Raw genomic sequence first — 16,509 nt, 5'->3', positions numbered from 1 at the left:
TGTGCATAAACCCTATCCTTCAGTATCCTTTCCAATAGCTTCCTTATCACCTACGTGAGGCTCACTGGCCTATAATTACCTGGATTATCCCTAGTTCCTTCTTGAACAAAGGCACAACATTTGCTACTCTCCAGTCCCCCGGGACCTCACCTGTTGCTAGTGAGGACACAAAGATCCTTGTCAAAGCCCCAGCAATCTCTTCACTTGCTTCTTTCAATATTCTGGGATATATGCCATCAGGCCCTGGGCAGCTATCCACCTTAATGCTTTTCAGAAGACCCAGCACGACCTCGTCCTTAATCTCAAGATGTCCCAGTGCATTAGCATGCCCCCCTCTGTTTTCACTATCCTCCAATTTCTTCTCCTTGGTAAATACCAACACAAAGTACTCATTTAGTACCCTAGCCGCTCCCTCTGACTCCAAGCACAAACTCCTTCCTGTATCCTTGAGTGGACATACTCTCTCCTTAGCTATCCTCTTTTTCTTAATATAAAATGCCTTGGAATCATCCTTGAGCTTGCTCACCAAGGATATTTCATGGCCTCTTTTGGCCTCCCTAACCGCTTGCTCGACCACTTTCCTGCTATCTTTATATTCCACAAGGGCCCAATCTGATTTTAGCTTCCTAAACTTTATTTATGCTTCCTTTTCCTTCCTGACTAAATTTAGGACCTCTCGAGTCATCCATGGTTCCCTTACCTTACCATCCTTGTCCTTACTCCTTACTAGAACATACCGATCCTGAACTCCGATCAGCTGGTCTTTAAACAACTCCTACTTGTCAGATGCGGACTTGTCTGACAACAGCTGCTCCCAGTCAATGCCCCTTAGCTCCTGTCTTATCCTGCCGTAATTTGCCCTCCCCCAATTTAGTACCTTCCTGCAAGATCCAATTTTATCCTTGCTTACAACGATCCTAAAACAGAATGAGCTCTGGTCACTATTTCCAAAATGTTCACCCACTATCAGATCTGTCACCTGGCCTGGCTCATTTCCAAAAACCAGGTCCAGTACGTTTACTCCTCTAGTTGGACTCTCCACATATTGTTTCAAGAACTCCTCTTGGATGCACCGAAGAATTCCCACCCCATCGAAGCCTCTTGTATAAAGGAAGTTCTAATCAATCCTGGGGAAGTAAAAGTCCCCCACTATGACAACCCTGTTGTTCCTGCACTTTTCTATAATCTGTCTACATATCTGTTCCTCCACCCCTGGGTGGCTATTGGGGGTCTTACGGTATAAACTCATCAGCATAATTGCATCTATCCTATTTCCGAGCTCCACCCAATTGCCTCTGTGGATGAACCCTCCAGTGTGTCCCCTCTGAGTACTGCTGTGACATCCTCCCTTTTCAGTAGTGTAATCCCCTCCACCTCTTTTACCCCCCATCACGTCTAAAACAATGAAACCCAGGAATGTTGAGTAGCCAGTCTTGTCTCTCATGCAACCAGACAACAACATTGTAATTTCACGTACTGATCCAGGCTCTAAGTTCATCCTCCTTAACCATAATACTCTTAATGTTGAAATAAACACATTTCAGCCCATCAGACCCACTGTGTTTATTAGCCTGCCCCTTGCTGTCCTTCTTTTCAGTCTTACTTGTCATACCACCTTTCTTGCCCTCAGCCCTACCACCTGTTGCCCTGCTGCTGTGATTCCCATCTCCCCGCCACTCTAGTTTAAACCGTCCCAAGCAGTACGAGCAAACCTCCTGGTGAGGGCATTGGTTCCCCTCCAGTTCAGATGCAAACTGTCTTGTTTGCACAGATCCCACCTGCCCTGGAAGAGAGCCCAATGATCCATAAATCTGAAGCCCTCCCTCCTGCACCAGCTTCTTAGCCACGTATTGAACTGCACTATGCATCTATTTCTCACCTCACTAGCAAGTGGCACGGGTAGTAATCCTGAGATTACAACCCTGGAAGTCCTGTTTTTTAACTTTCTAACTAGCTCCCTAAAATCATTTTTCAGGAACACATCCCTACTCCTGCTCATGTCATTGGTACTAAATGGACCACGACCTCTGGCTGCTCATCTTCCCCTCTCAGAATGTCCTGTACCTGCTGTGAAACATCCTTGACCCTGGCACCAGGGAGGCAACACACCATCCTGGAGTCCCAACTGCGGCCACAGAAATGCCTACCTGTGCCCCCTTCTATCACGTCCCCTATCAGTATCGCTCTGCCTGACTTCACCCTTCCCTTCTTTGCCTCAAAGCCAGGCATGGTGCCACTGACCCAGCTACTGGTGCTAGCCTCTGAAAGGTCATTCCCTGCCCCCCTCCCCCCCCACAACAGTATCCAAAGGGGTGTACCTGTTAGTGAGGGGAATGGCCAGAGGGGTAGCCTGCTCTGTCTGCCTACTCCCCCTTACTTCTCCTGGTGGTCACCCATCTATCTGTAGCCTGCACCTGAGGTGTGACAACCTCGCTAAAACTCTCATCTATGATATCCTCAGAATCCCAAATCCCGACACGGAAGTATCGCAGTTAACGCAACGCTTTACAGTGCCAGCGATCCGGATTCAATTCCGGCCGCTATCTGTAAGGAGTTTGTATGTTCTCCCTGTGTGACTGTGTGGGTTTCCTCTGGGTGCTCCGGTTTCCTCCCACATTCCAAAAAAAGACGTACGGGTTAGGAAGTTGTGGGCATGCTATGTTGGCACTGGAAACATGGCAACACTCGCGGGCTGCCCCCAGAACACTCTATGCAAAAGATGTATTTCACTATGTATTTTGATGTATATGTGACTAATAAAAGCTATCTTATCTTATTACCAAGATGTATCTTATCACTAAGATGGCACAAAAGAACGCTTCAAAAAGGTTTCAAGCAAATACTGAATGCTTCTTGGATCATCTTGTACTCATTGATCTTTCCAATATATCTGGCATGTAGTTGATCTGCCATTTTACACAAGTTTCCATTTGCACCTACTCTTTTTTTTAATTGGTTTCCTTGTGATGTGCCTCTAGACTGTTTTCTTACAAAATTCCTCAGCGCACCTAAACTCACTTTTTGTAGTTCAGGACTCCCTTAGTCAACCATCTCTGGTGTCTGGTTTCTCTGTTAGCTCTTAGGTAGGTTACTAAATAAATTCACACAAACTTCAAGGACTGCAAACAGGCATGATGATTTATTATGAAGGCTCTAAAAACAACACTGCAAACCACAGAGTGGTTAACAAGTTGACACAATTAACTTTTACAATCAATCTTATGTGTACTACAGTTAGAAAAAAGTAGTAATGTTTAATTGATTAGACACAAATGCAACCCAAACATTATGGAATTACCATAGAACCCAAAAGTTATGCTTTCCCAGCAAGTTCTTGCAAAATATTAAAAGATTTGTAAATTAGTGGAAGATGTCATTATGGTCAAACTGACAGCCTTATGATGCTTTGTTGAGCTTTAATTTCGTTTTCTGACAATCATGTTAATTATAGCAATAGTCAACACTAGCACACCTGCAGTTGCACCAATCATGACTCCTAAGAGAGTGCCATGAACCTGCGCTCTCTCACAGCGATGACCGAAGTGCTGGTGTATTTGAGTGGAGGCACACCTAAAGTGGAACAACATTGCAGAGTATTACATGGTGTTAGAGCACAAACAATGGCCTTTCTGTCCAACAGTTCAATTCGGGTGTTTATTTTCCACACATCTCCCACCTATCACCAACCAAACTCACCAACACCCTTCTACACCCTTCATGTCCTTACTTAAGTTTCCCAGTGAGCAATAGTTCTCTACTATACCAATGATGCAAACTATGTAGACTCATAACAAGCAAGTCTGAGAATATGTCAACAGATTATGGCCAACATGATGCATCACAGTGTCAGGAACAGTTTCACCCAGTGGTCCTGCTCTTTGTGAGCAGCTTCTGAGGTTACAGTTAAGTATTTTTGATCATACTAATTTACACATTCTGCATCTTGTTTGAACTTGCTGAAATTGGAAAGGGGTACAGGACAGCAGGGTGTGGAGGTAGTTTGGGCCAGGAGGGCTATGCAGTCAAAATGGATCTTGTCCATATTCTGTCAAGCACAAATACATGGAAAATTCTTGAATTTCTGTCCTTACATTGTTGTCAATTTCCAAAACATGTGCAGGGTAATGGTGGATCAGGAAAAGGACATGTTTGAATCATGATATATTTATGAGATTGCCACTAAAACTACAAGCTTTCAGCAACCAAGTATGGTTTTCTGTTATGGCTGAGTTGTACCTCTCCCTAAGGATTATGCTGTGATGGAGATGGTTGCATGGGACTAATGGGTCAGATGTGGCAATAGGTAATATCTAACAATGAAGCTGAACTAACACTACCTTGATGAATGTGATGCAGGCTTGATGACCATCTGGATTTTCTTGTCCAACATTTTCATACATTTGCATGTTTTTGAATAGGTTGCAGATGGAACATGTATGATTAAGCTGGCAATGTTTGTTGAGTTTTCATTTTGTCTTATTAACAACCATGTGAATAATATCAACAGTTATGTTTAACACATTAACAGTTGCACCAATCATGTCTGCTATGAGAGCACTGTGGACTTCCAACCTCCAGTTGCCAACACCCAGCCCCCCAAACTTCCTATCGTAAACACATACACAAGAGCCTTAGTCCAGAATGCATTTCTCAGCTGATTTGCTAAGGAATGAGACTAATGCTACACTGATTTCTTTTTCTCAGGAGATCCATCTGGAGAAGCAGCGATATATCAATGATCACGGAGCAGTTTAAGGTCTCCTGATGAAACAATTGGGTCACTGAATCTATTAATTGTGCAGTTTTATTTTTCTCCTACTTTCCCACAAGAATATGCCTGGACTCCATTCAACATTTGTGCGTAATAACAACTGGAAGAATCATCAGTTCTCATCATCATGTTATGGGAAGGATGTGATTAAGATAGAGAGGGTGCAGAAAAGATTCACAGGAACGTTGCCTGTACTGGAGGGCTTGAGTTATAAGGAGAGATCGGATAGGCTGAGATTGTTTTCCCTGGAGAGAAGGGAGCTGAGGGGTGCAGGTATAATAACAACATTGAAAAGACATCTGGACAGGTCCATGGATACAAAAGGTTTCGAGGGATCAGGACCAAATGCAGACAAATAGAATTAACGCATATAGGCAACTTGGTTAGCATAGACGAGTTGAACTGTAGGGTCTGTTTCTGTGCTGTATAACTCTGTGAACATAATCTATAAATCAAATTGGACTCATATATCCTATTATCATGTGGTGTTGTATACTCAAATACTATTGAGATTGGCTTTCAACAAGAAATAATTTGTGTTTCAAAAAAGGGTGGATGAGTTCTAAGCAACAGCAGTACACTCTATGGTGCTGTTGAATAACATGAGTCAGAGACGTCAGATTCCGGAGTGCAGACCGAGACAAAAAAGAAATTGAATTGTCTCAGCAAAATAACCCGTGCACTATACTCCAGTGAGATGATAACTACTTCGCTCCCTCAAAGTCCCAAACACACAAATTGCAGAAGCTTCACCTACCTGCAACTCGCTTTCCCATTCACAATAACACATAATCCACCATTCAGACAATAGCCAGGACTGCACGTATCTCTGAGGACACCTTGTGGCTGATGTTCTTCTGAGTATCCAGTCCGTTCTACCGCTCGCCGATGCCTTGCAGGAGAGCTTGTAGGATGAATCGGCACTTCTGTATTAATTAGTGGAGTCAGATCTTTCAAAAAAAAGATTGAAGTTCAGTGATTGATTTGTGCATTTTGATAATTGTTCCCCTTTCCTGTTTCCATCACTGCTCTCTGAATTCATCTCCTTGACTTTCTCTCAATCATCCAAGCGTCTTCCAGTGTCTTCTTGGGAAAAAAAATTATTCCAATTGCTTTATGCTGAAAATAACAGTGTTATGCATTTAATTTCCAGGCATAAGAGTCCACACATCAGTATTGCATATATGAGAATTCCTAGAATTACTATTTAATCATTACCAATTGCAGAATCAGGATTTACAAGACCACAAATTTCTCCTTTATTTTACTGACTGTGGCATTGCTCACCAATAATTATAATCCAGAACAAATAAGTTCTTATATCAAGCCATGCCGTGGTAAAAATCTCTTGACAACATTCGTGACTTCCCTTCTCAGTTTACATTTTATCATTGTATGCTTCCACTGGCCAAAGTTCTCTTCATAAGCTTCATTCATTATCTTATACTTGTATGCTTCTGTTTTGGTTTTGCTCTTCACTCAGCATTTTGGTCACTGTGTTGAACTATGTCCTTTTGATGCAACAAACAATCTGCTGGAGGGACACAGTGGGTCAAGCAGCATCTGTGGGAGGAAAGGAATGGTCGAGGTTTCGGGACAAAACCCTGCATCAGGATATGTCCTTTTAATGTTATTTATCAGTATAGAATATACTTCACACATTTGATAACGTTGGCTTCACATGTTACAAACATTTATCTGTGCCATTTTTAGAGCATCTAAGCATTGTTGCATGGCTCCCCAATACTGTTTTAAAAAGCTCTTGAAAATTGTGTAATTCATTAGGAATTGAAAAGGAGTGTTGTTGGGCTCTTGTGTGCAATGCCATACTCCCTCAAGAACAGTGCACGTCACTGGTCAAACTTCTCACTGCTGCCAGCACATAGATACACAGTCAGGTCTCATCAGCTACATCTCACTGGCAGACTTGCAATACCACCAGCACTCTTCCAGGTGTTGAAAATTGCTGTTGGCTTCACCATGACTGCACCATTAACTCCTGAGGGTGAGATGTGTGCTCTTAGGGCTACTGCCAGGGACCTCCAGAGGCTCATGGATCCCATTGTCTGCAGCAGGAGTGACCTCTGTTCAAGAAAGTCTCAGAGTCCAGAACAGCCAACACTGCAATTCCGACTAAAGGCTTTCGATCTGAAATGTTAATTCTGTTTCTCTCTCCACAAATGCTGCCTGACCTGATGAGTGTTTCGAGAATGTTCTGTCCTAATAATTGATTTTCAGTAAGGGCAGTTTTTTTTATTTTCATTGGATTTCATTGCATCAAAACTCCTTTGAAGAGGTGCAACATTCCCGTTGACTACTGAGAGCCTCTGACCCAGGACCAGTCAAAGTGGACAGGGTGCATTAAGAATTGTATTGAGAGCTTTGAGGTCATGTACAAGGAGCACACAAAAGTCCTAATGTAAGAAGAGGAAGAACTATTCCACCCTACAAACCAAACTGCTCCCCCTCCTGCCCCACCTGTGGGCATCTACAGTACCCAGATCAGCTCATTAGCCACCTCAGACCTACAAAACCAGAGAAGAAGCTCTGAAGGAACTGCATAAGAAGTGAAGATCTCCCTGTGGTATCTTTGAGACATCTCTTATGTCCATGTTATCAATGAAGAGGATTGTTGAGTCAAGATAAAATTAATCTTGTGGATTAACTTTGTTTGAAGTAATGTGTTTGAAAACAGAGTTAAGGGTCATGCATTCTGGCCTCTGCTCTCTTTCTTTCCAGTCCTGATGAAGGGCCTCAACCCAAAAGGTCGACTGTTTATTTCCCTCCATAGATGCTGCCTGACCTGCTGAGTTTCTCCAGCATATTTGTGTGTGTAGCTCCAGATTCCAGCATCTGCAGAGTCTCTTGTGTCTCCTTTCTAAACATGCCTTCCAAATCTTCACTTAAGTCTCTTGATTGTTAAGGCATTAAGCAACATTTCATCGAGTGTGGCATCAAGGCACCCTGGTAATACTGAGGTCAATGCTCTTCAAAGAGAAAACGCAGCAGTCTTATCTCACACAAGAGAAGGTGGTTGTGGTTTTTGGATATCAATCATCCCAACCCCAGGACACCACTGCAGGAGTCCCTCAGGGCACCTACTGGACTCAAGCAACTTCAGTTGTTTCATCAACAATCTTCCTTGCACCATAGGCTCGGGAGAGGGAATGATTGTTGATGATCGTGCAATGTTCACTGGTCCTGGGCTACATTCAGGCATGAACTGATAAGTGGCAAATAATATTCACCCTACACAAGTACCAGACAAAGACTAGCTCCAAAAAGACAGAGATGAACAACTTCCCCTTAACATTCACTGACAGGTCCTCCACCATCAATATCTTCGTGATCATCATTGACTAAAAAACTCAGCTGAACCAGCCACATAAATATCGTGACTACATGAGCAGATCAGGGACTGAGCATCCTGCGGTGAGTGACTTACCTCCTGACACCCTGAAGTCTTTCCAGTAGCAACACAGCAAAGGTCAGGAATGTGATGAAATACTCTCAACTTGCCTAGATGCGTGTTGTGCCAACACAAAGATCAACACCATCCAGGACAAAGCAGTTCAGTGATCGGCATCCATCAACCACCCTGAAATGCATTCCCCCCACCACTGCCACACAGGGGGCAGCAGTATGTACCATCTACAAAATGCTATAAGTCACTTGCCCAGGATGCCTCGAAAGTAATTCCCCAACCCGCAAATTCTACCTCCAAGAAGGACGAGGGCAGCAGGTGCATGGGAATATCACCACCTACTGGTTTCTATCCAAGTTACACACCATCCTGATTTGGAGATATATTCCCACTCCTTCATGGTTGTTCAGTCAACAGCACTGTGGGAATACCTTCACCAAAAGGGCTGCAGTGGTTCACAAAGATGGCTCACCATCACCTCCTCGGAAAAAATTAAGAATGAGCAATAAATGCTGGCCTTGCTGATGATGCCCAGAAACCAAATTTGAATTAAAAATAAGGAGATAAACAACAGAGAGGTGCAGAGGAATCGCAGTTTCCTTGTGCATGATTTTCAAAAGGCCAGAATGGAGGTACAGCAAGTAATTAGGAAGATTGACAGAATGCTATCATTTATTGGTAGGGAAATTGAATACAAGAGATGAAGATCATCCTTCAACTAGTTAGAACATTGGTGAAATAACACCAGGACTACTGTGTACAGTATTGATCTTTGTATTCAAGGAAGGATGTGAATGTGTTGGAAGCAGTTCAGAGGAGGTTTACTAGACTAATACCTGGAATGTCAGAAATGTGAAGAAAGTTTGGCTCTGTACACATTGGAAGTTAGAAGAGCAAGAAGAGACTTGACTGAAACATATAAACTAATCATGAGGGACATAGAGAGGGTGAATGCACACAGTCTTCTTCCCAGGATTGGGGAATCAAGAACTAGAGGCCACAGGTTTAAAGTGAGAGGGAAAAGATTTAATGGAACCTGAGGGGCAACTTCTTCACACAGAGAGTGGTATGTACATGGAATGAGCTCCCAGAGGAAAGGGTTGAGTTAGGTACAACAACAACATTTAAAAGACATTTTAACAGGTACATGGATTGGAAAGGTTTAGGTGGATATGGGTCAAACGCAGGCAAATGGGACAAGCTTAGGTGGGCAACTTGGTCGGCATGGACGAGTTAGGCCAAAGGCCTGTTTCCATGCTGTATGACTCTTTATTAGATCCTGAGTGATCTTGACAGAATGCAAGATGAGAAGATGTTTCACTTTGTGGAAAACTGTAGACCCAGGAGTAAATGTTTAAAAATAAGCGGTTGTCAATTTAAGACATAGATAAGGCAAATTATTTTCTCTAAAAGGATTACGAGTCTTTGGAACCCTCACAGGGTGGAAGACGACTCTTTGAATACTTTTTAAGGCAGAAATAAATAGGTTCTTGGAAAGCTGGAGAATGGAAGATTTTTGTGTGTACATGGGAATGCAAAGTTAAAGTTACAATCAGATTATACCACATGAGGGAACCAGTGGCCTAATCCCACTCCAGATTCATAATTTGTAATTGTGAAATAAGTCAGCTGCTTTTTAATTAACAATGCATAAAGCTCTGTTTTTCATCCCATGGACAGTCAATTGGAAGAACGGGTTTTGATCAATTTTGCTTTACCCTTAAGTAGAGCAGTATATGCAATGTACCACATCCCCTGCATCTCTCATAGTGTGTTTGACAAAGCAGCATGTTCAAATCACCACTTGTAAAAGTAGTAATTGGAGGTAGACTCTCACACATTTCTCTCTCCAGGTTGTGAAAGTAATCAATTATAATATAAAATATGAATCATTTAGCAATTATTTTAATTATTACAAAATAAAAAGTAAAATTTACAAGGATTCCCATTATCACTGAATCCTACTGTCCAAGGTAATAGATGAGAGAATTGAATGTGGATGCCAGTGGGTCCAATTGTAGTGTTTGGGATTTTGCAGTCATTACTTTTAATAAAACAGTTCTCCAATCCATAGTTCCGTCCAACATTTCTATTTAACTTACGATATTTACTCACGTTTCTCATTTCAATGTTTATTTGAACAGGGAACTCTTGCCATGAGTTCCCCTCATAACTCTGACTGTTATCACCTTATTGACCAGTCGCATTTATTAGTTTCACAGACTCCTAATTTCTCTGCAAGATTCTCTAAATAGTTTTAAATCAAATGAGTGACATCCCACTGTTAATAGTGAAGCACTGAACTCAGCTTTCTAAATCAGACTTTGAAGTCTGGGAAGGAATTTAACAACCAAATCAAGAGAAAGTAAGGGAAGAAACTTTACCATTGAACTCGACAATAATAATGAGGTCATCATTTTTTAAGAAACTTCTGCGGTGGAGCTGCTTGTGTGATATGAATGCTGGCCATCCCCAGGAGGAGCTCCGGTAGCAGTCACATGAATGATCATAGAATCCAGTCAATGTCGGCCTGTCCCAAAAGAAGGCGTCGTTTCCGTCTGTAAATAAATTCATACAGTGTCATACATAGTAAATCAGTTCCATGCTACCTTAAACACTAAAGCAGGATGCAGAATCCTAATTGTGGGAAATCTGAAGCAAATCTAGCAACTCAATGGTGTACCAATCTTCAATTTAACAATTCAAGTCAAATCGAGTTTATTGTCATGTTCATAAGTACAGAGAGGTACAGTATAATGAAAAACCTGCTTGCAGCAGTATCACAGGCACGTAGGTTCAGACAAAACACAGAATATAAATTTTTTATAAATTACACATAAAATTATACCATACAGTGAAAACAAAGGACTGTCAAAGCAAGACCTTGGTGCAAAAAGACACAATCGAAGAAAAGTCCATGGTGGTACAAGAGCTGATCTATAGTGTTCCATTGCTGAGGTAGGATTAGGGTTGTGCAGGTCGGTTCAAGAACCTGATGGTTGTGGGAAAGAATCTGTCCCTGAACCTGGTGGTGTGGGACTTCAGGCTTCTGTATCTCATGCCTATGATAGCAGCAAGAAGAGGGCATGACCCAGACAGTAGGGATCCTTGATGATAGATGCCGCATTCTTGAGGCAGCACCTTCTATAGATGCTGTGAATGGTGTGGAGGGCTGTGTCCACAACTCTCTGAACCCTCTTGCATTCCTGTCCATTGGTATTGCCGTACCAGGCCATGATGCAACCAGTCAGGATACTTTCAATGATGCATCTGTATACGTTACTTAGAGTATTTGGTGATACACCAAGTCACCTTAAGCTTCTAAGAAAGTAGCTGCGCTGATGTGCTTTCTTTGTGATTGCATCAATGTGCTGGGCACAGTACGGGACATCTGAGATGTTAACGCCCAGGAATTTGAAGCTGCTCACTCTCTCCACCGCTGATCCACCAATGAGAATTGGTACATGGTCACCTGACTTCCCCTTTCTGAAGTCAATGATTAGCTCCTTGGTTTTGCTGACATTAAGTATGAGAGTGTTATTGTGGCACCGTTCAATGATATCTTCTATCTCACTCCTATACCTGTGACTCAGTAAACCTGATATACCTGATCAGTATACCTGATACTCATCACTACCTGTGATTCGGCTAACAACAGTGGTGCCATTGGCAAATTTATAGATGACAATGGATCTGTGCTTAGCCACACAGTTGTGGGTGTAAAGAAAATAGAAAATAGAGCAGGGGGCCTTGATGTGCATCTGTGTTGATGATCAATGAGGATTCAGTTGCAAAGGGAGGTACAGAGGCCCAGGTCTTAGAGCTTGGATATGTTTAGAGGGGATCATCATATTGAATGCTGAACTGTAGTCGACGAACAGCAGACTGACGTATGCATTACTGCTGTCCAGGTGATCCAGATCTGAGAGGAGAGCCAGTGAAATAGCATCTGCTGTTTACCTATTGCGGCAATAGATAAATTGAAGGGGATCCAGGTCATTTCTGAGGCTGGAGTTGATTCATGCCATAACCAACCTCTTCAATAGATTTTATCTGGGTATTGCATTGTCAAAAAACCTTGACTAAACTTTGGAATGAAAGAATGCTGAATTATTAGGTTCTTCAATAATGGTTGCTTTTGACCTATGGATTCAAGAACATTACTGCATTGATAGTGTTACGGACTCAGTGACAGTCCCTTTAAGATAGAGAGTGTGTGTATGTGTGTGTGGGGCGTGCTTACGTCAATAGAAGATAAAGGACGTAATGACGTTGTTGAAGAAGTAAGAAGAAGAAGAAGGAGAGAGAGAGAGAAGGGAGAGAGACACCAGCCTGCTTGTTTTCTCTATCGATGGATGAGAAACAATAACTGTGTTTGCCACTGAAATCCATGTATGGAAGTTGGAAGTAATCCGGTGGAGTTCACTTTGTTGCTGACCTGTAGAAGGAAACAGGTATTTGTGTGTGGACGACCACGGTTCGGATGCTTTTCGGGGTGAGGAAGTCACTACCGAGTAAACACTGGAGTGTCGTTTGGGTTCCATCGTGGAACATTTGAATTTCGTACATACTCTCTCTATGTTTTTCTACATCTACATCTTATCTTCAGACAACGGTGGTTGTTGAAGAAGCCCTTGCTCATGTTTCACCTTATGGCTTGCGGAACTGAACTTTAAGAACCATTCAGGAACTGGGAGTTTTGGACTTTGTCACACACACACACAAAGAGTTTAGTTTTGGGGTTAACGTTCGAGGTTTAACATTTTTGAATTCTAACATACTAACATTTTTACTTTTATTTTACGTATTATCATAAGTAGTGATTAATAAAATAGTTTTTAACACTGAATCATGCTCAGTGTGTTTCTTTTGTTGCTGGTTTGTGACAAAATTGGGGGCTCGTCCGGGATAGTTCCCAAGGTTAACGAGATTTGTTCGGGATTCAATCCAAAGATTTTTGAGGGAGGTCTGATAAATTCTTTTTAATTGGCTTGTGTGTGTGGAAACCAGCAGCAATGGATATTAAGGCATTTTTGGAGTCACCAACCCAAAAGGGATTGGAGGTGGCAAAAAAGGATGATTTGATAAAGATTGCTACAAGGCTAAACCTTACAGAAGTAAAGCAGTCTATGAGAAAGGCAGATATTCAGAGACTGATAGCTGGCCATTATGTGGAAAAGAAGGTGTTTGAGAAGGAAGTGTTAAAACAGTTTCCTGGCAGTGAAATAGCAATTTCTGAGGCACAGGTGCAGCTGGCAAAGATAGAGGCTGAACGAGAACAAACCCAGTTAAAGATAGAGGCTGAACGAGAACAAAAGAGATTAGAAGCTGAACGAGAGCAAAAGAAATTAGAGGCCGAACAAAAGAGATTAGAGGCTGAACGAGAGCAAACCCAATTAAAGATAGAGACCGAACATAAGCTAACTCAGATGAAGATAGAGGCTGATCTAGCAATGAGGCAGATGGAATTGAAGAGGATGGAGCTGGATAGTGAGGAGAAGGAGAAACAGAGGCAGCATGAGTTACAAATGAAGCGTAGGAGTTTGGAATCTGATTCTGAAGATGGTTTTTCAGCCAGCAGGGAGGTTCGATTAGTCCCTCCTTTTGAAGAAGATCAGGTTGATCAGTATTTCCAACATTTTGAAAAGGTTGCTGTGAGTTCAAACTGGCCAAGGAAAGGATGGGCTCTTATGGTACAAAGTGTGATTAAAGGTAAAGCTCAAAAAGCTTATTCTGCTTTGTCTGCTGAGGATGCAGCTGATTATACCAAGGTAAAACAAGCTATTTTGAAGGCCTATGAATTGGTCCCTGAGGCTTATAGACAAAAATTCAGAGACTTGAGGAAATCTGCAGATCAGACTTATATGGAATTTGCCAATGGAAAGAGAATATGTTTTGAACGATGGTGCCTGGCTAAAAATGTAGATGGGGATTATGATAAATTGACAGAATTGATACTGGTGGAAGACTTTAAAAGATGTGTTCCAGCTGAATTAACAACATATTTAAATGAAAAGGCAGTGGAAACTTTACAAGAAACTGCTAGGTTGGCAGATGATTATGCTTTAACCCATAAATCCAAATGGGGACAACCTAAAACCTTTCAAAAGAGGTACAAAGACAATCCAGGTAAACCGGAGATTAAATTGGGAGGTAATCAAAAAGGAAAGGATGAAAACAAGCCAGGGCTGGAGAAACCTGTTGAGCGTATTTGTTATTACTGTAGGAAACCTGGCCACGTGATATCTAATTGTGCCCTTTTGAAGAAAAAGAAGGAAGCTGGGCCCAATGCTTACTTTCAGGCAATTAAAAATCAAAAAGGTTTAGGAGATGCTGTTAAAGATCAGTCCTTGCAAGAGGGAAAAGCGGAAAAGTTGGAGGAGGTGAGAAAAGAATTCCGTTCGTATGTATCAGAGGGTTTTGTTTCACTGAATAATGAGTCACCCCAGGTGCCAGTGAAAATTCTTAGAGATACTGGGGCTAGTCAATCTCTCTTGCTGGACAGTGTTTTAAATGTTGGTGAAGAAAGTGACACTGGTGAAGTAAATCTAGTACGAGGCGTTACAGGTGAGACCATGTCTGTCCCTTTTCACAGGGTGATTTTAAAGTCAAAGTTCATAGAAGGACCAGTCGAGATAGGGATAAGACCTAGTTTGCCAGTGGAAGGAGTTTCTTTGTTATTGGGAAATGACCTTGCAAATGGAGAAATTGATCCTGTGGTACGGTTAACAACCAAACCAAGGATTGATGAGTCTGAGAATGATCCAGATGTTTACCCATCATGTGCGGTGACTCGAGCTAGAGCTAAAGAATTAGCCAGGACAGACAGTCCGGTGCAGTCTGATGTAGTTCCTTGTGACAGTCCTAAACAGGAAGAAAATTATGATGCCTTATCTGAGACTTTTCTGTCTTCACTGGAGGATCAACATCCTTATAGTGAGCCTGAATTTAAAGATTTGTCTTTGTCGAGAAAGGATTTTATGGTGGAACAGACAAAGGACCCTGAGTTGACAGAATTGAAAGTACATTGTAATCTTCTGTTCATAAACAATGTAAGTGAAGTAAGTGAAATTAATCAGCACATTCTTATAAAAAATGATATTTTAATTCAATTCAATATTTTAACCCCACCTCACCCATGTCTACTTGGTCCAGATGTCGGGTCCAGTCACAACTTTTATTATACTTACTAAATTAAAATAATCGTAAATTTGGCTAAATGCATCTAAAACATACAAGTAATTTGTAACATTGTCGAGAAATGATTAAAAATAAAGGAATTTAACTTTCCTTTTCTTCCCAGCCCTTTGCCCTGAAATCTCCATTGAAATCAATCCAGTCTCAGATCCTGCACTGGGTCAGCAACCCTGCGCTCCACTGCTGACTCCTCATGGAGTTCAGCAGCAGAGTGAAGGGACTGATTTTGGATGACTGCATAAGACCAGGACTTACTGAGGTTTAAACGGCTTACTACTAGCAGATCTATTTCCCGAACTTCCCACCTTACCCACCTGTTGGCCCACTCCATGATCCATGAGCACCAGCTTCCCAAATACCCCAGTGGCCTTGATCCCAACAATCAGTGCTTCTATACAAGCCTTGATCTCCACTCTCTGCCACGATATTCTGGTCATCACTCTCTCTAATCCCCATCCTTTAATCACCCACCCCAATTTTCTACATGAGCCATGCCTTTCATATTAATTGAGAATGATGGGAGACCATTTGGACCAAGGTGCCAGCCTTTTCTCATACAATCCATTTCAAACAATTGCTGAAGTTGTATCAGAGATATTGCATTTTATTTTCTCACCTGATATAACAAAACTTCCATTTGTAGTAAAGCTTTGAGTGGCTGACATTCTAAGTTTCACATCAGGATCTTGATCCATTACTGTGACGATGGCTTGCCTGTTTCCAGCCGGCCATTCAAGCATATCATCATTTTCACCACTGCACAAGTGGAAAAAGATCCCTGTATAGTTTTCATAACGAGAATGAAGATATAAAATTAAGCCATATCTATATCCTTCTGGGCTCTGGAAACACGGACTGAATATGCTCTTGATATAATTGTGTTGAAGCATGGTGGTGAAGTTCTTCACATGCCAGACACCATAAGGACATTTGGTCTCAGTAAATGTGACATCATCCAGGAAAATACCACCTGAAGGATTGCTGGAGTTACCAATTATTCCTTGGAAAACATAACGAAACTTGGTTGTGGCATGAAAATTAACATGGGCAATGTTCCATGAATGGGTGCCATCACCTATAGAAACACAAATAAATGATAAAAAATTGAAATATTTGT

At 41.8% G+C, this 16,509-nt stretch overlaps 1 protein-coding gene across 1 annotated transcript in view; it reads right to left on the bottom strand.

Moving 5' to 3' along the window:
• Positions 1-3,126: 3,126 nt before the first annotated feature.
• LOC127574756 (meprin A subunit alpha-like) overlaps positions 3,127-16,509 on the bottom strand; it is a 36,150-nt gene continuing 22,767 nt past the window's right edge. Inside the window, exons 11-14 of the mRNA XM_052024049.1 lie at positions 16,009-16,467; positions 10,580-10,753; positions 5,529-5,721; positions 3,127-3,570 (exon numbers count right to left, since the gene is read on the bottom strand). Of these exons, the coding sequence (XP_051880009.1) occupies positions 3,417-3,570; positions 5,529-5,721; positions 10,580-10,753; positions 16,009-16,467 (980 nt within the window). The 3' untranslated portion in view covers positions 3,127-3,416. The remainder of the gene's footprint in view (positions 3,571-5,528; positions 5,722-10,579; positions 10,754-16,008; positions 16,468-16,509) is intronic.

The sequence above is a fragment of the Pristis pectinata genome, chromosome 10, assembly GCF_009764475.1.
Source record: "Pristis pectinata isolate sPriPec2 chromosome 10, sPriPec2.1.pri, whole genome shotgun sequence".
Lineage (NCBI taxonomy): Eukaryota > Metazoa > Chordata > Chondrichthyes > Rhinopristiformes > Pristidae > Pristis > Pristis pectinata.
Note: the sequence above shows the minus strand (reverse complement) of the source record. Positions and strands in the feature narration are given on the sequence as shown.